This window comes from Notamacropus eugenii, chromosome 5 (genome assembly GCF_028372415.1).
Source record: "Notamacropus eugenii isolate mMacEug1 chromosome 5, mMacEug1.pri_v2, whole genome shotgun sequence".
NCBI lineage: Eukaryota > Metazoa > Chordata > Mammalia > Diprotodontia > Macropodidae > Notamacropus > Notamacropus eugenii.
Window position 1 is genome coordinate 20,608,823 of NC_092876.1, and position 24,621 is coordinate 20,633,443.

General features: G+C 41.2%; 1 protein-coding gene across 1 annotated transcript in view; it reads left to right on the top strand.

The window, feature by feature from the left end:
* LOC140508334 (uncharacterized) overlaps positions 1-15,320 on the top strand; it is a 31,252-nt gene extending 15,932 nt beyond the window's left edge. Inside the window, exons 3-5 of the mRNA XM_072616167.1 lie at positions 3,548-3,676; positions 4,224-4,350; positions 11,514-15,320. Coding sequence (XP_072472268.1) covers positions 3,548-3,676; positions 4,224-4,350; positions 11,514-13,981 — 2,724 coding nt within the window. The 3' untranslated portion in view covers positions 13,982-15,320. The remainder of the gene's footprint in view (positions 1-3,547; positions 3,677-4,223; positions 4,351-11,513) is intronic.
* The last annotated feature ends 9,301 nt before the right edge of the window (positions 15,321-24,621 follow it).

The following is a 24,621-nucleotide window of genomic DNA, read 5'->3' on the forward strand; positions in this document are numbered from 1 at the left end:
TAAGGTATTGGTTCTGCAAAGAAAGTTTGAAAAAATAACAGTCCCTGCTCTCCATGAGCTCAGTCTAATGGGGAGAAAACCTGTCAGCATCTGTGTGCAAACAAGCTCTGTAAGGTATGGATGGGAAGTGCTATGAGAGGGAAGGGACCAGAAACAGCTGGTTTTCAGGAGGTGAGAGATGTTATCTCAGATGTGAAGGCAACCAGGAGGCCCATGGGAAGGGGAAGGACATTCCCAGCATGAGAGACAGCCATTGGGAAGGCACAGGGTCAGGGGATGGAGGGTCTTGGTCAAGGACCAGCCAGGCCAGTGTCTCTGGGTCAGAGAGAAGAGGACCAAGGTGTAAGAAGGCTGGAAAGGGTTGAGGGGCTGGTTACATGGTGTCTGTTATGTGCCAGGATCCATATCAATATTATCTCATTTTATCCTTTTGTGAGAATTGTCAAGGTCCTTGCTAGGGACAGGCAGAATATGGGAGTGCAGGTTACACACCGACAGTGTACTGTGGTTTATTTATCCATTCAAGTGTGAGACATACTCCCTGATGGACATATGTGTCTCTCAGTTCCATAAAGGACATAGAAACAGGCTCTCCTCCTGAGATATACGACCCATCCTTTGGATAGGATTCCTAAGGTCTTGTAAGCTTGCTTGCCAAGAAGTTTTGGGTAAGATCAAGTTAGGAGACAGAGAGGGAAAGGAACATTTTTAAGAAAAACAAAATGTGGATTTAGAGTTAGAGTTAGGAAGGTCTGTTACAAAGGTCTTGAGCACAGCTAAGTAGCTATACCTGTCCAAAGAAAATGAGAACTGCTTGATTAGTCAGGTAATTAATTAACACTTTCTTAGCCCTTTGTGCCTTCTTAGACAGAATAACAGGACAGGAAGTGGGTCCTGAGTTTTCTCAAAGAGATTGGGGGAAGGGAGGTACTGAAGGGACCATTGACCTACCCCAGGACATCCAATACAGCATCCAATAGAGTCAGTTATGGTTTCTCAAAAATTCACTTTTAAAAACCATTACCCACTTGCTAAGTGAAAGCCTCAGTGATCAGATTTGGGAAATATGAGTGCCAAAGGTGTGAGTGAGTGTGCTTCCCAGAGGTAAAGGAGAAAAGGGATTTTGGTGGGGAGGGGTAGGGTGACCAGAGAGCAGCAGTCACAGGATACAGGTTGGGCTGATTGAGGTGAACTCTCTCCAATCAGGAGACAGGGCTTCTGGGGGAGGGCTCTAGAGGGCTGAGTGAGGCAGGAATCATGGCATGAAGGTGGCATCAAAGATCACTTCTTGGTCTCTGAAGCCTAGTCAGTTAGATTACAGGGAGGCCATCTGACCTCCTGGCTCAGACCTTCCTGGGAACTGCAAGCCCAGCACAGGATTTTTAGGAGACATCTTTACGTCAAGGAAGAGGACTGCTTCTGCCAGCCAGGGAGTCTGCCAGCAGGAGTCCAAGGTAGAATTTGCCTAGAAATGTGGGCTATATGGAAAGCAGAAGAAGGCCTTTCTGAGGGGGTCCATCACTCTCTTTCTGCCTCACTCCTGAGTCCCCAGGATCATCTTCTTCCTCCATTCACACTCATGGCTAGAAATTCAGGCTTCTGCCTTCTCTGCTCTTGTTCCTAGAGCATCCACTTCCTCTCCAAGGCTCACATTGTGCCTGGGCCAAAATGTAAAACACTAGTTCCTCCTTAGAGTTTCAGTTCCCTCATCTGTCCACCAACTCCCGTTCTCCCTCCTTCATCCTATTTTGGGACCGAGTCCCTTCTGCTTCTGAGGAGAAAGACTACATTACATTAAAACTCTGACAGGAGACTCATCCAAAGGACTGGGCCCTACATTTTGAGGTCCTGGCTGCAAATGGAACTGAGAGTGTCCTAAACTAAGTTATGATGTGGTCTCCTCTAAAGTCACATGGATACTTGGGATGTTTTACCCTGATCTGTGAGTGATACCTTCCTGAAATATACTCTTAAAATTTGGTTAAGGCCATATGTTCAGAAATTATAAAGATAAGAGTGCAGAATGTCATTGAATCAAAATGACTCTATCCTGGTATCTGAACGCAATCCGTCTAGAGCAGGAGTGGGCAACCTGTGGTGTTTTTGCCACATGGGTCTTCTGGGTCTGTTAGTGTGTGGTTTTAACTGAATCCAAATTTTACAGAAAAAATCTGTCAGATTTGGCAATTAAAGTGTCAGTGCCAAGTTTGCAGAGGGGCCTTTCAGAAAAGGAAGGATAAGCGTTGAGGAGTGAGTAGAGGGCAGCAAAGTGACCCAGTGCATAGAGTGCTGGGCTTGGAATCAGGAAGATTCATGTCCATGAGTTCAAATCTGGCCTCAGACACTTACTAGCTGTGTGATGCTGAGGCTCTAAGGCCATTTAAGTGTGTTTGTCTCAGTTCATCATTTTTAAAATGATCATGAGCAGGAAATGGGAAACCTCTTTGCTCAGAAAAATCTCAAGTGGGGTCTAGAAAACTCAGACACAACTGAAACAACTAAATAATGCCATGCAACGTGTTAAGGCCTCGGGATTCAAACAGAAAAGAAGAAAATAGAGATTACGCTTTCAATGGGAAGATAATACACTAAAGGAAGAGGTTTTGGGCAAAGGACACTGGGACAGGGTGGCAGAGTCAGTGAGAAGTTCCAAAGTAGAGCACCATGATGCAAATGTGGAGATATGTGAGCTGGACTCTTCATATGTAGGTGTTTGGAGGACATGAGCTCCCCCCACAGTGGGGAAGAGAGAATGTGGTAGGATGGGGAAGGAAAGAGATGAGCAAGAGCTTCTGATGAGAACAAGTTATGGATTCCAGACATGAATTATCCATGAAGAAAAGCGTGGCCTCCCTCTAGTGATTGTTCATGTTATGAATGAATAGAATGCAATGAAGAGTCATGACTCAGAACACAAAGTGAAAAGAAAAGAGTTGTAAATTTTGGGGAATCTAAAAAATCAGGAAATGATTAAAAAATTCTTTAATTGCTCAGAAATTCAATAATAGAAGTAAAGGAAGCTTTAAGTACAATATACAAATACAAGATAAGTCAGGTATTTTAATTGAAATCAGAGTGATAAAAAGGTAAAGAGACTTTTATTTACTACGAGAAGTGCTCTACAATAATAAACTTCTTAAACGGTGAATCCTAGCGTTCTGCTAGAAATGAGAAGCATCAAACGACAAGTGCCTTGGCTAAACGCATGTTTTGTATGGACCAGATTGTGACAATAGATGGGCCCTCCCAACAATCAAACGATTTGTAGAAGTGACCACTTTCTTGTGTGATCTCCATCAGTCAGCCTCTTGACTCATTCTTTTGCCTCCGTAACCCTAACCCCAGTGTTCTAGAATTGTAGCAGCATGTGGAAATCATTTATTTTTCATAAACTCTCGATGTCTTTCTCATACATTAGCTCCATCTCTAACCCCACTTGATAAAATTTTACATTTTTAATGAAGAAACCCTCCTTTCCCCATATAGCTATTCTTATTTCTATGTAATTAAATATTAAAATGAATGAATATATTTATTCCATGAACAGTTGAAAGCAGTTATAAAACAAAGACAGAAGATGTTTAAGTGTGATTCATCATACTCAGGGCCATCTCAACCCTTCAGTATACAAGTAGAGAATTCTTCATTTGGATGGAAACAGTGTCATACCACTCAGGTGAGGCCACGTTGTGAGTAATCTCTCTTTAGATTTCTTTTCATAATTTTCTCTGCTTCATACTTTATTACACACTTTTACCAAATTTAGTTGATAATTTCTTTGTTCTCTGCTCAGGGATCACTGGGAAGTTTTGTTTTTTTTTCTCCCAGGATACACTGTATTTACTAACTTCTCACAGACTGTTCATAGAATATTCTTAATATGTCACTTAGGACCCAGGAAGAATTATCCATGACCTTGTTTCTCCTCCACAGATTCTTGTGCATCATTAATAGAGCACATCTTTTGTTCCTAATTCCATCAAAATCAGCATTATATAGTAAGACATTTTTCTAACTTTTATTATTCCATCATGATTCTCACTTCAAATGTAAAATGCTTTTCTCCATATTCCATTGTGTTCTTAATAACTGATTTCATAAAGGTTATTTAGGCAAATCCCTTTTTGGGCTTCACTTTCCTCATCTAAGTTGATGAGGGTTGGACTAGATGAATTCTGGAGTTTTTCTTTCATCTCTAAATCGTGTGACTTTTGAGGGTTTAGGAGTTGGTGACATTCAAGGATGTGGTTGTGGACTTCACTAAGGAGGAGTGGGGCCTCTTGGACCATTCTCAGAAAGAGCTGTACAAGGAGGTCATGCTGGAGAATGTGCAGAACCTGCTGTCCCTGGGTAAGGACCATTTCCTCTCTTTTCTTGGTGTTAATTTTCAGCCCAAATTTTCACAAGTGGCAGAGAATGGATGCATGTTCCGGTGCATCTCAATCTCAGAAGTTTTATTGAGTGCACAGTGTTCTGTGTGTACCATCTCTCCATCCCCTTTGGTTTTGACTGGCCGCCTTTTTTTTCCTTCAAAGTTTAACAATCATCTTTATTGATAAAGTTACACAGTACACATTCCAAACATACATTTAAAGCTTCTGGATTACAAAAATAATGCATATGGGATGAAAACTTATTATACAAAATGAAACTGCAAAATCCTAAAATTGAATCTCAAAAAACACAATCTATCTATGATGGGAAAGAGGAGAGAAAGTAAATCACAACTTTATTTACAAAAATACTCTTCAAGCATTTGCTGCCTAAAGATTGTCACATGCTAAACCTTAACAGTGGAGCTTATTTTATTTTCTTAAGTTAAATGGGATAAAATCAAAATTACTTGGAGAAATCTGCCAATAAGTCAAGTACTGCTTCTTTATCAAAATATGATAGAAGACAGCAAACAATTTTAAGGAAAAAATATATTTTATTGAAAATCTTCACTACTCGGAATAAAGTTTGATTTTATTTTAAATAAAAAAAAAAATACCCAGTGTTTGGGAAGGTAAGTTTGAAAAAAATAGTTGTTGCTTTTACTCTTAGCAGTACGTGAATCATCACACACTAATAGATTCTGCTATGAGGAGTATTTCTTCAAAAGATGATCTAAATGAAATTTGCAATCTGCTAATTTTAGAAAGCTTAGTTTCTAATTTATTGTCTATTTAAATCATGGCCCAAACTTCAATTACTTCTTTACTTGGTTTTCTGTCCTTAAAATCCACATGGTAGTACTAAATAACTTGTAGTTTGTATAAAATCCAAGAAAATGAACTATTCCCAAGTTATCTGTTTCAGTGTGATGGTCATAAAAAAATCTCAAAGTTATTAGGAACAGATGAGTTCAAGGGCAGACTCAGAGACCTACAATTATAGTTGCTTTGCTCCTGTTGGGCATGTAATAGGAAAAATAAACCTTTATAAGGAAGAAAGGTTTCTTTTTGTAAACCAGGTAAAAGTTGATGTTTACTATTAACAATGCTAAAATAAATACTTTTTTCCCCCACTTTAAATATCTTTATTCCTGACTTGCTATATAAGGCTGTCCAATTGGGACAGCTGGGTAGGATACATTAATATTCCTAAAATCAACCAGAAAACAAACCTGACCAAATTAATATTTACTCTGGAATCCAAATCTAACCGTTCCCCCCTGTAAAATAGTAGTTCAACCTACTGAATAATCTTGTCTTCAATATAGTTTTCTTTCTCAGAAAGTAACATAGCTTTCTTTTTCTTTACTAAAAAGATAGTTTCTACATTTTTTCACCTTCAATAAGTTATAAATAATTATTACCCAAAATGTCATGAACAACTATTGTATGCTACTGGCTAAAACAAAAGCTCGTCTTAGGATCTAGGCTTGAAGAACAAACACATATCCACTCTTTGGCCTATGCCACAAAATCAAAGTTTTTTGGATAATCTTGACATCTTTGAAAGGCATTTCTTAAGAAATATAAAGGTAGGCTCAGTACATTTAAAATATAATACCATCTGCTAGCTTTCATGTCAAACAGAGGTCAAATTTAGGAATGGACATATTTCTCCTTTTTATTTTTATATAATTTATTTTCAGTTTCCAACATTCACTTCCATACGATTTTGAATTCAGATTTTCTCCCCATCTTTCCCCACCTTCCACCCCAGGACAGTGTGTACCCCAACCACCCCTTTCCCCAATATGCCCTCCCTTCTATCATCCCACCCCTTCTCTTATCCTCCTCCCCTCTATTTTCCTGGAGGCAAGATAGATTTCTGTATCACATTGCCTATACAACTTATTTTCCAGTTTCATGCAAAAACAATTTTTAACATTCATTTTTAAAACTTTGAGTTCTACATTCTCTCTTTCCCTCCCTCACCACCCACTGTTATTGAGAAAGCAAGCAATTCTATATAGGTCATACATGTCATGCAAAACACTCAACAATCATGTTGAGAAAGACTAACTACATTTCCTTCTATCCTGTCCTGCCCTCCATTTATTTCAATCTCTCCTTTGACCTGTCCTCCCACAATAGTGTTTGCTTCTGATTACCCCTTTCCCCAATCTGCTGTCCCTTCTGTTATCCTCCCTCTCCTATCCCCTTTCCCTCTGTCTTCCTATAGGGTAAGATAGATTTCCATACCTAATCGAATGTGTGTTATTCCCTCCTTAAGCCAAATCCAATGAAAATCCCTTCTTCTCTTCCATTGTAAAAGCTCTCTCTTGCCTCTTTCATGTGAGATGCTTTACTATATTCTACCTCTCTCTTTCTCCTGTTACATTCCACTCTACATTTAATTTTGTTTTTTAGGTATCCTCCCTTCATATTCGGCTCACCCTGTGCCCTCTGTCTATATATACATGTATAATATATCCACCCCACACATACTTACATATACACACATATATACATATACCTACACATATATAATATACATATACACACATATACATATAAATACATACGTACATATACATATATTCCCTCTACCTTAATACTGAGAAAGGTCTCATGAGTTATAAATATCATCTTTCCATGTAGGAATGTAAGCAGTAAATAGTTCAACTTTAACGAGTTGCTTGTGGCTTCTCTTTTCCATTTACGTTTTCATGTTTCTCTTGATTCTTGTATTTGAAACTCAGATTTTCTATTCAGCTCTACTCTTTTCAGCAGGAATGCTTGAAAGTCCTCTATTTCATTGAATATCCATTTTTTCCCTTGAAGTATTATACTCAGTTTTGCTGGGTAGGTGATTTTTTATTTTAATCCTACCTCCTTTGACCTCTGGAATATCATATTTTAAGCCCTCTGATCCCATAGTGTAGAAGCTGCTAAATCCTGTGTTATCCTGATTGTGATTCCACAATACTTGAATTGTTTCTTTCCCATAAAGTTTGTTTCTCATAAAGTCATTAGCTTCCATTTGCTCCATTCTAATTTTTTTGGAATTATTTTCTTCAGTGAGCTTTTGGACCTCCTTTTCCATTTGACCCACTGTATCACCAAGGCAGTATTCACAGCACTGGTGGTGACTACGAAAATGCCACCATAGTTCTCAATCGTAAGTATAACAGACTCTGCATATAGAAGGCAGAAGAAAAATATTTATTTAGACACCAGAAAGCCAAATTCTAGAACCAGAAAGCTAAATCCGTCACAGTGACCAAGAAGTCAATAAACATGGTCACTACAGGGGGCAAAGCTATTTCCAAGCCTCCCCCCCCACCAGGGCCTTCTCACAAGCAAACATTCAGGAGCCTCAGCCTTGCCATGCCTGCCTGCATCCTCTCTCCTCTGCCTTGACCTTGCCCACTCACTTGCTCTCAGTTCTGCTCTAGCTCTGCCTCTTCCTACTCCACCCTTCATGTTCCACCCGTTCAGCAAACTCCTCATACCACAGGCTCCATGTGACTCAGACTCATGTGCCGCTGGCAAAAGACATGGGCCTATTAATGAAGGAGAAAGATCTCCCCATTTTAAATTACCATTATCTTCATTCTGCTTTTTAAGGCATTCTTTTCCTCATTGGCTTTTTGGACCTCTTTTGCCATTTGGGTTGGTCTATTTTTGAAGGTGTCATTTTCTTCAGCATTTTGTGGGGTTTCCTTGAGCAAACTGTTGACTTGTTTTTCATGATTTTCTTGCAATAATCTCATTTCTTTTCCCAGTTTTTCCTCTACTTCTCTTATTTGATTTTCAGAATCCTTTTTGAGCTCTTCCATGACCTGCAAACATTTCATATTTTTCTTGGAGGCTTTGGATGTAGGAAACTTGACCTTGCTATCATCCTCCGGTTGTATGCTTTGATCTTTCTCATTGTAAGAAAATACCTTTTTACCAAGAAAGTAACCTTCTATAGTCTTATTTTTTTCCCCCTTTTGATCATTTTCCCAGCCAATTTCTTGACCTCTGAGCTCCTTGTTATGTAGAGGGTGCACTGCCCCAAGTTTAAGGGGCTTTGTGCAGCTGCTTTCAGAGATATCTCCAGGGACCTGTAAATTTCTCCAAAGTGTATGATCAAAGAAGAAGTGTTTATTCCTCTTCTGGCCTGCAGTCTGGTCTGTGAGCAACCACAAGCACTCTTTTCTGCCCTGGATCTGCAAGTAGGATTTCCTCTTTCCAGCCTTGGCTCTTCCTTGCCCTGGGACCACCATCCAGGACTACAACCAAGATCAGCTGCTTGAATCCCCCACCATCTGTAGGCCAGGGGCTCCAGAAACAGCTGTTGCTGCAGCAGTGGCTGCTGCTGCCCTAGGGCTGGACCTAGGTCTGGGGCCAGACCAAGTTCCTCTCTCACCAATGTGAGAGAGCTTTTCCACTGACCTTTGAAGCTGTCTTTGGTGTTTCTGGGTTGAGAAGTCTAAACTGCAGGGCAGTGGTCCAGTTCTCAGGTCCTGCTCCAGTCCTGTCTTTGCCTGCATAGGCCCATGCTGGGCTGTGTTCCACTCTGAGCATGGTATAATAGACCCTTCCTGTCAGTCTTCTAGATTGTCTTGGTATGGAAATCTGTTTCACTCTGTCATTTTGTGCTTTCTGCTGCTCTAGAATTTGTTCAGAGTTATTTTTTACAGGTATTTTGAGGGGTTTGGGTGCAGAGCTCTGGCAGGTCTCTGCTTCTATTCTGACATCTTGGCTCTGCCCCCTCACATTTCCTTTTTTATAAGTCCAAGCTAAGAAAACGTGGATTTAAAAATTTTTTTAAATTGTATAATAGAACAGTAGAATAGTATTTACATGGAGTATCAAATAAACATTATAACTTTGTATGTGAGAAGTGTAAAGACTTAATATTTTGGGATAAGAATTCATCATTTGGTAAAATTTTGGAAAAACTGGAATGCAGTGTGTCTAAAACTGTGTACACACACACACACACACACACACACACACACACACACATTTGTATATAATGGTAGCCAACTCTGAGGGGAGGGATAAAAATCAAGAAATTTATATGATAATTCTGTTCTAGATTTGAAAAGAATAGGAAGTTGTCCAGACTAGATTTTCAGTTTTGTGCACAATCATCTTTTTTATAGTACTTTGTTATGGAAATACTTGTTTCATTTAATATATTTTTAAAAATTTAAAATTAATTTGGCAAAGAGTTGGAAATAGTTTATTTCAGTAGCCTGTGAATTCACATGACCTAAACACCATTGAAAACTTATCATAGGCTATAAGCAATACTAGTATGGGCCAAATGAGCAATTTTTTTGAGGCATGCTTAATATTCAATATGATAAAAGTGTAGTTACATGACAGCTACAGAATAAATTTCAAGGTGTCTGAACTGAATGCCAAAATATGTTAAAAAAAAAAAAATAGGAGTTACCACAAAAGGAGGATATGCTGCACATTAGAACGTGTTTTAACAGGTTAAAAAAAATGAAAATAGATAGGGAGAGATAAAATGGAGCAATTATCACATAGAAATTAATCCTCTTGGAATTAGGTGGGAGTGAGGACAGGTAGTGATGGAACCTTATTCTCATGGATTAACAGAAGAGGAAATAGAATAAGTAAACCTATTTTAGAAAAAGAAATGAACAGGTCATAAATGAGCTTTCTGAGAAAAAAACACCAGGAGCAGATGGATTTGAAAGGGAATTTTGCCAAACATTAAAGACCAATTAATTTTAATATTAATTTTTAGAAAAAAATTTTTAAAAATAAGCAAAGAAGGGATACTAAAAGCTCATTTTATGAAAAAAAAAATATGGTATTGATACTCATACCAGGAAGGAAAATAGTAGACCAAGTTCATGAATGAATACGGATGCCAAAATCCTAAATAGAATACTAGCTAGGCAATAACCACAATATATTACAAAGATTGTATGTTGAGCCCAGTTTGGATTTATCCCAGGAATGAAAGGATGCTTGAACTTGTAGAAAACTATTCACGTAACTGATTATATGAGTACTAAGTGACAAAAAAAAGTCTTTTGAAGCTGAAAAATAAGCTTTTGATAAAATACAACATTCATTTCTATTAAAAAATCCCTGTACATAGAGATATTAGTAGATTTTTTTCCTTAAACTGATAATAAATGCATTTACCTAAACACATCAGCAAGCATTATTTGTGATGGGGATAAGCTAGAAGTCTTCCCAGTAAGATCAGGTGGGAAACAAGGGTGCCCACTGTCACCTGTACTTTCCAGTGCTGTATTGAAAATACAGTAACAAAAAGGGAAGAAATACAAGGAATCAGAATAGGGAATGAAGTAATTAAACTCACTTTTTTTAGTAGATAATACAATGATATACTTGGAAAATCCAAAAGACTCAATCAAAAAGTTTATTAAGGCAGTTAATAATTTTTAGCAAAATAGAAGGGTATAATTTTAACCCATATAAATCATCAGCATTCCTATATATCACCAACAAAGCCATGCAAGAAGAGATAGTAAGAGATACCCTATTTATAATAATTCTAGACAGTATATAATTCCTTGAGAGTACAGCAGGTAGGCCCTGTAGAGTTTTCATTATTTATTAGGTTTTGCATTTCCCAATCATTTTCCTCAAACCAGTCTGGATGTATACAAGTGTTCTGGCCCAGAAGAGTAAGTGTGGTGCTGTTCAACAAATCTCTGAAAGCTCCTCACTTCTTTTTTGCTGGAATGCTACCAACCCTGTGTTGGCTTAGTTTTCTCAGTTTTCTCTCCAGGTTAGTAATAGACTGTTCTCCTAAGGAGAATTACTCTAATCTGTTGACATTAAGTCTTGTAGCATCTTGATTTGTAGCTACTGCTTTTGTTGAATGTGAATGTTTAGTTTGGAGTGAGTGAGTCTCTGATGGGTCCAGCTCTCTGTGATGTATACCACCTCTGTCAGTCCCACAGCCTTTTCGTCCTTACACTGATACAGTCTATTGAATGCCAGTGTTTTCTCTGAGAGTACACAGTTTTGTTGCATTTTGGTTGGTGATGAGAAGGTCATGAGCCACATAAGTCTCAAGTGAACATTGCTATTGCATATAGTTATGTGTGTGTAACTTTTGTTTTTTTTCAGGTGCAGAGACCAGGTTCAAAATAATTGAGGTGATTAGAAATCTTGGAATTTTTCTGGAAAAACGTGACCTTCAAAGATTTATGATTGATAGTGCCTGGGACTTTAAATGGAGACAAATCCATGAGTCTAATATCAAGTTAGATAAAAATAGAAAGATTGACTGTGAATTTGATGAAATCGGAAAGAGATTCAGACAGTCTTGTATCCTGAATCGCTGTAAGAAAATGATCTCTGGCAATGATTGTGTTCAGGACAGTGGATATAGCAAATGCTTTATTAAACATGTAGACCTTTTTCAGTCCCATGAGAAGGCACTTGAAATGCCAGTGTATACAGGTAATCAATGGGAAATGACCTGGAACTGGAGTTCAGACAGCATGAGACATCAGAAAAGTGATACTGGAGAAATGCTTTCTGTAAGTAAGAAAAATGGGAAGGCCTTGAGTCAGAACTCTAAGCTTACTTATCAGCAAATTCCCATTAGAAAAGAGCCTAATGAATATAATGAAAGGGAAGCAAACTTATCCTATCACTCATCTCTTTCTTGCCAACCTAGATTTCACCCTGGAAGGAAAAGTTATGCAAGTCCTCAGTGTGGGAAGTCCTTTGGTTGGAACTTAGATCTTGATAGATCTCGTAAGATTGATGCTGGGGAAAAATTTTATGAATGTCATGAATGTGGGAAGGCTTTCTGTTATAGATCTCTCCTTATTGGCCATCAGAGAATCCACACTGGAGAGAAACCTTTTGAATGTAATCAATGTGGAAAGGCTTTCACAAGGAGACAGAGGCTTACTGCCCATCAGAGAATTCACAGTGGAGAGAAACCTTTTGAATGTAATCAGTGTGGAAAGGCTTTCACACACAGGAACAATCTCGTCATACATCAGAGAATCCACAGTGGAGAGAAACCATTTGAATGTAATCAATGTGGAAAGGCTTTTACAAGGAGACAGAGGCTTGCTGCCCATCAGAGAATCCACACTGGAGAGAAACCTTTTGAATGTAATCAGTGTGGAAAGGCTTTCACACAGAGTAGCAGTCTTGTTGTACATCAGAGAATCCACAGCGGGGAGAAACCATTTGCATGTAATCAGTGTGGAAAGGCTTTCACAAGGAGACAGAGGCTTGCTGCCCATCAGAGAATCCACACTGGAGAGAAGCCTTATAAATGTAATCAATGTGGAAAGGCTTTCACAGACAGGGGCAGTCTTGTTTCACATCAGAGAATCCACACTGGAGAGAAACCTTATGAATGTAATCAATGTGGAAAGGCTTTCACAGACCGGGGGAGTCTTGTTTCACATCAGAGGATCCACACTGGAGAGAAACCTTATGAATGTAATCAATGTGGAAAGGCTTTCACAACAAGGCAGTGTCTTGCTGCCCATCAGAGAATCCACACTGGAGAAAAACCTTATGAATGCAATCAATGTGGAAAGGCTTTCACAAAGAGGCAGAGTCTTGCTGCCCATGAGAGGATCCACACTGGAGAGAAACCTTATGAATGTAATCACTGTGGGAAGGCTTTCCCAGCCAGGGGCAGTCTTGTTTCACATCAGAGAATCCACACTGGAGAGAAACCTTATGAATGTAATCAGTGTGGAAAGGCTTTCACAACAAGGCAGAGTCTTGGTGCCCATAAGAAAATCCACACTGGAGAGAAACCTTTTGAATGTAATCAGTGTGGAAAGACTTTCAGAAAGAACTCCCTTCTTGTTGAACATTTAAGAATCCACAGTGGAGAGAAGCCTTATGAATGTAATCAATGTGGAAAGGCTTTCAGAAAGACCTCCCATCTTGCTGCCCATCAGAGAGTCCATACTAGAGAGAAACCTTTTGAATGTAACCAGTGTGGAAAGACATTCACACAGAGGTACTATCTTGCTAAACATCAGAAAATCCACACTGGAGAGAAACTTTATGAATGTAATCACTGTGGAAAGCCTTTTACAGACAGTGCCAGTCTTGCTGTACATCAGAGAATCCACACAGGAGAGAAACCTTATGAATGTAATCAGTGTGGAAAGACTTTCACATTAAGGCAGAGCCTTGCTGCCCATCAAAGAAAGCACAGTGGAGAGAAACCTTTCAAATGTAATCAGTGTGGAAAGGCTTTTTTATTCAGGGGCATTCTTGCTATACATCAGAGAATCCACAGTGGAGAAAAACCTTATGAATGTAATCATTGTGGAAAGGCTTTCACATTGAGGGGCAATCTTGTTGCCCATCAGAGAATCCACACTGAAGGGAAATGTTTTGAATGTAATCAGTGTGGAAAGACTTTCAGAAAGAGCTCCCATCTTGCTGCACATCAGAGAATCCACACTGGAGAGAAACTTTTTGAATGCAATCACTGTGGAAAGATTTTCACAGACAGGGTCAGTCTTCCTATAAATCAGAAAATCCACAATGGAGAGAAATTTTATGAGTGTAATCAATGTGGAAAGGCTTTCACAGTGAGGTAGAGTCTTGCTGCCCATCGGAGACTCCACAGTGCAGAGAAATCTTTTGAATATAATCAGTGTGGAAAGTCTAAAGCTACCATCTTGCTTTACATCAGACAATTCATACTGAGGAGAAACCCAAGAAGGTAAATTAATGTAGAAAGTCTTTCAGACAGAGCTCCAGTTTTGTTAGACATCAAAAAATTGATACTGAAGGGAAGTCCTATCAAGTCTAATCAATGTGGAATGATTTCATGCTGAACTGAGATTTTGGTAAACATCAGAGAATCCCCACTGGAGAAAATCTCATGAGTGTCATGAAAGTGGCAGAGCCTTTAGTTACTACTCTTAACATATGCAACAAGAGCTTCCACATTTGGGTGAAGCCTAACGAATATAATCAAGGTGGTGATGCCTTCAGACAACAATCATATCCTATTTCCTTTCTCATAATTCATTTCATATGGAAATCTGATCATTGTCATGAAGAAAGAAAGACGTTCAGATGAAGTTTAGAGGGTCTTAAGGATTAGAGAAACCATCCTGAGGAGCAGTTCCCTGTGGTCTCAGTGTGGGAAGGCTTTCAGCTAGAAATCATGTCTTACTTTCTATCAGAGGATTCACTATGGAGAGAAGACTCACAAATGTGCTCATGGGGGCAGTGCTTTTTCTCTGGAGGAGGCTAATCAGTAGACACCATTGTTTCTACTGAAATCAAGGTGGAAAAAGGCAACGAATGTGGGAAGGGCTTCCTCTAGAGCTCCTACCTGAGTGTACTTTGGAGAAAGCGTGCTGGAGACAAAGCTTTGGGATCTGATAACCACGGGAAGGCCTCCTGCTGCAGCACAGACTTCATTATTAGACCTCTCAACCAAAGAGATCTCATTAAACATCCCCAAATTCCATCCTCTACAAAAAACTCCATATATGTAAGGATTTTCAGAGAAATCTTCATGTTTGTCATCCCTCCTCCATATTTCATGGCTTTCATAGACTTCATTTTTTTATCCATTCCCCCATTAATTGGTACTCACTTTATTTCCTCTTGTTTGCTGGCAGAAAAATTCCTTTGTTAAATATTTTGGTTAGTGTTGGACATTAATTTCTGTAATGCTTTCTTTAAGGGCCTAGGTGACTTGATGAATGAAGTGCTGTGCTTGGAACCATAAGGCCTGAATTCCAATTCCGCCTCTGGTACTTCCTAGTTGTATGTCCCTGGGCAAGTCATGTCATCTGATTCTACCTGAATTTCCCCATCTGTAGAATGAGGATAATAAGACCATCCAACTCCCAGAGTTGAGGTGAAGATTTAAACAATATTTGTTGAATGCTTTGCAAACATTAAATAACTGTGGAAAGACTTGCTATTTTATGACTATCATTCCTTGGATCACCAGGCTCATAGTTAAACATGGATAGCTCATCTGAGAAAGAGAGAGGGAGACGGAAAGATAAAAAGACATAGTCAGAGAGACAGAGTCTCAGATCTTAACACAAGTTAAATTTGCTTACATTTCTCAGTAGCACAGAAGAAACCTACTTTCTTCAAACAATTGCAGTGTATTGTAAAATGTACTGTTTTATTTGAGATAATAGATTTTTTTTAAGTGAGTTCCTTAAAAAATTGAAATGGGGAAATAATCAAAGACAAATGATTGTTATATATATCTTACAAAAGTAATTACTGAACCCCCAGTCAGTGGGAGGGTGTGGCCCTAGTTAATTAGGTATTTTCACATCCCAGGAGACATCAACAAGGTCATCAAACAAGGTGCCAAATGAGTCCTCTGTCAAATGTTCCTTGGAAGTGTCAGACAGGAGTGAACACCAGGGCAACCCAATGTGCCAGACACCATGCTAAGCCCTGGAGATAGAAAAAGTGGCAAACAGCAGTCACTGCCCTTAGGGAGGTTACAGTGGAAGGAGAGACAACCTACAAATCTGTACAAAGTAAGCTATTGTCGGGATAGATGGGGCACAGTTAGCAGATCCTGGGATTAAGAGGGGTTAGAGAAGACTTGCTGCCAAAGGCAGGATTTTAGCAGGCCTTAAGGGAAGCCAGGAAGGTCAGTGGTTCAAGCAGAGGGTGGTAAGTATTCCAGGCTTGGGGCACAGCCAGGGAAAATGCTGAGAGATGGTCTTGTGAGTGAAACATCCAGGGGACCAGTGTCCTTGGATCAAAGAGGACATGAGGGAGAAAGGTGTAAGAAGACTGGAAAGGGGGGAGAGTGCCAGCTATGCAGGCACATGGTTTGAATGCCAAACCAAGCATTTTATATTTGCTCCTGGAAGCAGTAGGGAGCCACTGGAGTTTATTGAGTGGAGGAGGGAGGTGATATGATCACATCTACACTTTAGGAAAATGACTTTGGGACTGGACAGAAATGGGAAGAGACTTGAGGCAGGTAGACCACTCCCTTGCAGCTTTTGTAATAGCCCAGATGTGAGGTGATGGTATTTTTTTGGAAGCTGATTGAGAAACCTTAATGTGGAGTATAAAGGTGAATGGTATTTTGTTAGGCAGAAAGGGTCCTTGGTAAATGGGGAGGGGAGCAGTCTATAGGTCTTTGTTTCCTTCCAGGCACAGAAGAATAACATATCTCTGGGGTGTCCTAAATCTTATTCAGTCTGGCATGTTGGGGTGAATCAGATCCCCAAGCTCAAAGGAAGGAGTGTCTGCTTGGAGACTTCCATGCATTATTGGGGCAGGGGTGGCAACACTGAACACAGGGAACCTAACTCACCTAGACTGGGTAAAATGACCTTTGGACTTTCATCCCTCCTTGCCCCCAACCCCCCACTTACCTCTCCTCCTCCTGTACTAAGAGGAGGCCAACCAAGTAGGGGTGGAATCAAGTTGAAACTTGCCTGCTGAGAAGTTCCCCTGAGACCTATATATTCATTTTCCATGAGTTACTTTACTAGGCATATGCACTGGACACAGAATAAGCATGTGTGATAGAAGGAGCTGCAGTGAGCCACTCTTGCTCACTCCCAGATGCCTTTGCTGGTGTTCACACACAAAAAAAATGTACAAAAACATCTGCAAAGAAATGCCACTCACTATCAACACATGGAATGTGTGCACTTATAGACAACACAAAATCTAGTACACTTGAAAGATGGATAGCTCTTCTTGCAAGAGAACTCAGCAGAGGTTGCATCCAAGTAGTAGCCCTCAGTGAAACAAGGCTGGCAAATTAAAGCCACATTACTGAAGTTGGAGTTGGATACACCTTCTGGAGTGGCTGCTGTAAAGGGGAGTGCTAAGAGGCTGGTGTAGGTTTTGCAATCAAAACTAATCTAGTCAACAAGCTTATATGCCTGCCAAAAGGAGTGAATAGACAGGCTCATGACAATAAGATTACCACTTGCAGGAAAATGTCATGCCACCTTCTTGAGTGCCTGTGCTCCAACCATGATGACTACTGATAAGGTCAAAGAGAAATTTAATGAAGACTTGGAGGTCCCTATCAATGTGCCAAAAGAGGACGAGCTTATAATTCTGGGTGACTTTAATGCTAGAGTAGGCTCAGACTACCACACCTGACAGGGAATCTTAGGGAGGAACTGAGTTGGAAACAGCAAGAGCAATGGTCATGTACTCTTGAAGACTTGTGCATCTCATGACCTCATCACCAACACTGTCTTCTGTTGAGCTAAATACAATAAAACTTCATGGTTGTACCCTTGCAGCAAACATTGGTATTTAATAGATTATGTGATTATAAGGAGAAGGGACAGACAGGGTGTGAGAGTGACAAAGGCAATGGAAGGTTCAGAATGCTGGACTGATTTAGACTTATCCTCTCCAAAGTAGACATTACCATTCAACAAAAGCATCAGCCCCAAGGCAAAATGACTACCAGAAAAATTAATGTCAACAGATTAGAGCTCTTCTCTGATTTGGAAAAGATTGTTGCTAATTTAGAGGGAAAGTTGAACCAACACACAGTTGGCAACAGTGGAGCAGAAAAGGAGATTTGGTATATAGCACTGCATTTGCTCATCTGGGTTGAACACTCAAACACATCAAGACCAGCGTGATGAAAATGATGGGGAAATTCAGAAGCTCCTAAATGAAAAATGAAACTCTATAGGGTTTGCCAGCAGGATAATTCATCCAGATCTAAGAAGGCAGCATTTAATTCCATCAAAAGTAAAGTACAAGCAAAACTTAAGAGAGATGCAGGGTCTTGGCTTAGTAAGAAGGCAGAGGAAATTAGTTTTATGTTGATAGTAACAATCCAAAGTGCTTTTATGATGCCCTGAAAGTTATTTATGGACCAAAGAACTATTGTGCATCTCAACTACTCAGTGCTGATGGAGCCAACATTGATTAGTGATAAGCATATATTCCTGGATGGGCTGAACACTTCCATGGTGTTCTCAACAAACTAGCATCAATCAATGCTGAAGCCATTGACCTTTTACCTCAAGTTGAAGTCAATCCCTCCCTAGCTGAAGTTCCAACTGAAGAAGAGGCTTTGAATGCCATTAGGCTCCTTTCATGTGGCACAGCACCTGGTGCTTATACTATTACATCTCAGATTTACAAGATAGGGGGTCCAATGCTCATCCAAAAACTGACTGAAAAAATTTTCCAGGTTACATGGCAAGGGGTTATCCCCCAGGAGTCTATCTCTAAATGTAAAGGAAATAGATTGTCCTGTGACAATCCCAGGGGGAAGGGGGTTTCCTCTCTCTTTGTTGTTGCTGGCAAGATTCTTGCCAGAGTCCTCTTTAACAGGCTGATCGTTTACCTGGAAGATGGTCATCTACCTGAGAGCCAGAAAGGGCAGAGGAACTGTTGATATGATGTTTGCTGCCCAACAACTCCAAGAGAAATGCTGGGAGCGCTGTATACAAGATTTCTAGGTCTGACCAAGGCCTGCAATAATGTTAGTCATGAGGACTTATGGAAAATTATGTCCAAACACTTACATAAGAGGTTCAGCTCATAGATTTCCACATTTGCACCTGGGTGACTTACTTTGGAACTTTGGGACTTCTCACTTTGCCACCATGTCCCATTGTCTTTTGCCCAAAATGTCTTCCTTTGGTGTGTTGTCTTCCCATTGAAAGTGTAATCTCTACGGGGACAGTTTTTCTTCTTTTCTGTTTGAATTCCCAGACCTTAACACAGTACATGGCATTATTCAGTTGTTTCAGTTGTGTCTCAGTTTTCTACACCCCATCTGAGATTTTCTAAGCAAAGATAGAGGAGTAGTTTGCCTTTTCCTGCTCATGGTCATTTTAAAAATGATGAACTGTGGCAAACACAGTTAAGTGACTTAAGTGACTCAGAATCACAGAGATAGTAAGGGTCTGAGGCTAGATTCGAACTCATGCACAGGAGTCTTCCTGATTCCAAGCCCAGGGCTCTATGCAGTGGGCCACCTTCCTGCCCTCTAATCACTCCTTAACCCTTTACACAACTTAGCTTCCATCTTTTCCTGCAAGGGCTCTTGTCAAATTTCGCATTGATACTTTAATTGACAAATCTGACAAACTTGTGCTGTAAAATTTGGATTCAGTTAAAAGACCATGCTTACCGATCCAGAAGACTCATGTGGCATGAACACCACAGGCTCACCAGCCCTGCTCTAGACTGATTGCATTCAGATAGCAGGACAGAGTCATTTTGATCCAATGACGTTTTTCACTCTTATCTTCATAATTTTTGAACCTATGACCTTAACTACCAAATTTTAAGAGTATTTTTCCAGAGGGTATGACCCACAGATAGAGGGTAAAACATCACAAGTATCCATGTAAGGAGACACATTATAATTTACTTTAGGACAAACTCAGTTCCATTTGTTGCCAGGATCTCAAAAAATAGGGCCCACCTTTGGATTAGTCTACTGCCAGTTTTCTTGTGGCAGTCTTTCTACTGAGAAACAGAAGGATCTCAGTCCACAAAAAGGATGAAGCAGGGAGAATGGGAGTTGATGGATAGATGAGGAAAGAGGAACTCTCAGGGGAACCACTGTTTACATTTTAGCCCAGGTAGAAATGTGAGTTTTCCAGTGGAAGTTGATGCACTAGGACAAGATCAAGGAAGAAGAGGGTCATTCCTGTGGCCATGGCATTGCATCTGATGTAGATGAGGAATAGGGGTAGAGAAGAAGGCAGGGTCTGAGTTTCTAGCCATGAATGTGAATGGAGGAAGAAGATGATCCTGGGGTCTCATGACTGAGGCAGAAAGAGACTGGTGGGTCCTTTCAGAAAGGGCTTGGTTCACTGAGGTAAGTAGGGACTCTTCTGCTTTCCACATGGCCTACCTTTCTGGGCAACCTCTGCCTTGGACTCCTCCTCCTGACAGACTCCCTGGCTGGCAGAAGCAGCCCTCTCCCTTGACATGAAGATGTCTCCTAAAAATCCAGGGCTAGGCTTGCAGTTCCCAGGTAGGTCTAAGTCAGGAGGTCAGATGGCCTACCTGTTTCCTGACTACCCCTCAAAAACCAAGAAGTGGTCTCTGAGGCCAACTTCATGCCATGATTCCTGCTTCCCTCAGCCCTCTAAGATCCCACCCAGAGGCCCTATCTCCAGATTGGAGAGAGTTCACCTCAATCAGCCCAACCTGTATCCCCTGACTGCTACTTGCTGGTCCCCTGCCCCCCTCCCCAATTCCTTTCCTTCTTTAACTCTGGGAAGCACACTCACACCTTTGGCAGTAATATTCCCCAACTCTTACCACTGAGGCTTTCACAAAGCAAGTTGGTAATGATTTTTGAAGTGGATTTTGGAGAAAATATGACTGATTCCTTTTGATGCTATACTGGATGTCCTGAGGTAGGTCAATGTCCCCTTCAGTACCTCCCTTCCCCTAATCTTTTTGATAAAACTCAGGACCCACTTCCTGTCCTGTTATTCTAAGAAGGCACAAAGGGCTTAGTAAGTGTTAATTAACTACCTAACTAGTCAAGCAGCTACTACTTTCTTTGGACTGGTATAAATAGCTATGCTAAAGACCTTTGTAACAGACCTTTCTAACTCTAAATTCACATTTTTTTTCTTTTCCTAAAAATCTTCCTTTCCTTCTCTCTATCCCCTAACCTGATGTTATCCAAGACTTCTTTGTAAGCCTATCTACAAGACCTCAGGGATCTTACCCAAAACATTGGTTATGTACCTCAAGAGGAGAGACTGTTTGTATGTCCGTGGAACAGTGAAGGCAAACATGTCCATCAGGGAGTGTGTCACACTCTTGAATGGATAAATAAACCACAGTATACTGTTTGTGTGTAACTTTATTCTGCCTGTCCTTAGCAAGAACCTGAAAATTCTCACAATAGGATCAAATGAGATAATATTTACATGGCTCCTGACACATGGCACACACCATGTAATCAGCCCCTCAACACTTTCCAGTCTTTCACCTTGGTCCTCTTCTCTCTGACCCAGGGACACTGGCCTTCTGGCTGATCCTTGACCAACACACCCTCCATCCCATGACCCTGTGCGTTTTCAAAATCTGTCTCTCATGTTGGGAATGCCCTCCCCCCTCACCTAGGCCTCCCGGCTTCCTTCACATCTCAGATAACATCTTACCTGAAAACCAGTTGTTTCTGGTTCTTTCCCTCTCATAGCACCTCCCATCCATCCCCTACAGAGCTTGTTTGGACACAGATGCTGACATGTTTTCTCCCAATTAGACTGTGAGCTTGTGGAGAGCAGGAAGGGTTATTTTCTTAAACCTTCTTTGCACAACCAATATATTAGCACAGTGCTTGGCACAGAGGAGCCACTCTCTAAATGCTTATTGACTTATCCTGAAAAATACATGGCAAATGGGAGGGATTCAGAGAGACCTGGGGAGGCTTGTGTGGCCTGAGGCAGGAGGACATGAGCAGAACCAGCAGGACAATTTCTGCTCTGTTGACAGCACTGCCAAGGACAACCTATGTCTAACAAGATAAAGATTTCTTTGCTCTTTGCTTCCTTGCCTCTCTTGGATTCCAGGTTTGCTGATGCTGGTCAGGCCTGTGGATGGACTGCACTCACCTGGGATGAGGGTCTCTGGGTGCCAGGGGCCATTGCCTCTGGTTCTAGGCTGTCTCCTAGGAAAAGACTTTGGTCTCTGTGAGCTGACCTGGGGAGGAAGAAGAATGTCAGACTGGGAGAGACATGGTCTTTGCCTTCTCTTCCCAGGGTGGATGCTGACCTGCCAGGAAGGACACAGTGTGAGCTCCCAGAGCAGTTACAAAGACCCTGCTCTGCCCTTAGGGCAGAGACTCAAGCTCAGGAGGACAGCAGGGAGGGTAAGGCTTGGAAGTGAACTTGGTCTGACCAGGAAGAGGACTTGCAGGACCCACCTGACAAGCCTGGAGGACACTCAACAAAAGGTCAGAAGGAAAAGATGAGCCCCGATGGTAAGGTCAGTCAGCAGAAGGGGGCTGTGGGGAGGGGCCCTTGTTTAGACCTTCCTGGCACCAGCATGTGCCGAGCTGACTCCCAGAAGTCAGAGAGATCTCAGCTGCAATAAAAGAATACAGAGAAATCTCTCAAGGAAAACAGAGATCTCACATTCTAAAGTCAAGAGATTTTAGCACCAAGGGAAGAAGGGAGAGAGATCTCAGCTCCAAAGGAGAAAGATGGAGATCTCAGTTCCAAGTAACATGGAGAGTTCTCTTTTCTGAAGGAAGGATGCAGAGAAACAAGCTCCAAAGGAACAATGCTGAGAGCTCTTCGATCCAAAGAAAGAAGGCACAGAGATGACAGCTTCCAAAGTAAATAGAGAGATCTCACCAACAAGGGAAGAGGGAAGAAAGATCTCAGCTTTCAAAGGAAAATGGCAGAGGGACTGACCTTAGCTCCAAATGAAGAAGGCAGAGACCTTAGATCCAAAGAAGGTAGAGATCTCTGTTCTGAGGAAAGAATGCAAAGAGATCTCTGCTATGAGGGAAGAAGGCAGAGAGATCTTAGATTCCAAAGGAAAACTGCAAAGACATCTCATCACCAAGGGAGGAAGGCAGAGAGAGAGAGAGATCTCACCTTCAGGGGAATTCAGAGTAATATCCCTTCTGAGGGAAAAATGCAGAGACATTCCAGCTCCAAAGGAAGAAGGTAGAGAGACCTTAGATCCAAAAAAGAGAGAGAGATCTCAGCTCCTAGAGCTTCTGTTCCCAGTCAACCTGCTATGGCTGGGTCTTGCTAATCCCAAGAGTCCTGCCCAGCCCTGCTGTCCATCTTCTAGACTGACCCCTCTTCTCCCCTGTCCTCCCAGGGTTCCAAACTTCACCCCAGGTAAAGAATTTCACCAGGGCCCACCCCCCCCACCTAACTAATCATCTCTGAGCTCCCCTCCCCCATTTCTCTACCAGGTCTCTTTCTCCCTCCCTTACCTTGCTGTAAGATTCCAACTCTCCTTAGCAGAATCTCCTGTTCTTCCAGTTCTCCCTCCACTACACTCATCTTCTTTCCCAGGAGGATAAGCCCTACCTACATCCCTCCAGGTTCTCCCAGTGATTTCCCTCCCCTTTCACACCCCCTTTCTTCTCTACAGCCTGGGCCCAGACCTGCCCACCCCCACTGAACTCTCCTCCAAACTAGAGACATTTACTATCTTGGTCCATGTCCATTCCTGACATTCCATACCCCAATACTAACACAGATGCTTTCCCCTCTATCTTATTTCTTTTTCCCAAGGGATCTTCTCATGGAAGACAGCTGGATCTGAATGAGGATCTGAGGCCAGGATATCATATGTTACAGCTCATATTATAAACTTTTTCTCCTTATATAAACCTTCATATCTGCCTCTAAGTTTAGGGGCTTGTCTGTTACCTGGTTAAGGATTCAAAATCTATCCCCTGAGAGGCCGGTTTCTCTCTTCACCCCTCAAAACCTGGATTCTAATGGGAAGGGAAGAGGTGCCGGGTACAGGAAGTATTGGTCCTGGCGCACAAGCATGGCAGGACATTAGAAAAGATACCAGAGAAGGACTGATGTGAGATTGCTATGGGGGGCTGAGGAGGGGGGAAGCACAATATGGAAGCACAGATTTCATAATGATTCTTCTGGCATTTTTTTTTTCTTTTTACAAAAGTAAAGACAGTCTCTCCCCACCCCACAGACTTTATCTGGCAATGAGGAGTGATGGGCAGCGAGGGACTTGGGCTGGGCAGTGAAGTGTTACAACCTAGACTGATTCTCCTCCCCTAGATAATAGAGCAGAGCAGGGTACACCTTGGTTCTCATTTCCTCAACTGGAGAGGAAAGAGAAAGTTTGGGGATGAAAAATAAAGCCAAAAGGTGGAGTATATACACATGCCTACATACAGATTTACATATTCAAATATTTAAATATATATCTATAAACCTACTTGGCTTGGTAGTAAAACTTACTGTTCAGTTGAGATTTAAGAGCATTTTTAGAGATTTTCAAGGGAACTCAGAGAATTTAAGAGCATCCTAACAATGGCATTCTAACCCTGGGAACCACCAGGATAAAGATAATGCCTGGGATGGTGCATCACCAAGGAGGAGAAGCCAAAAGGCCAGTTTGGCACCTCAGTGCTGCGTGAAGAGGAGCTGTGTGTAACCAACTTGGAGAGGGAGCTGGGGAGTTCTGAGACCTTTTAAATAGCAAACAGATGCATCTATAACTGAACATAGATATTAGGGGAGCTACTGGAATGTACTGAGTGGAAGTG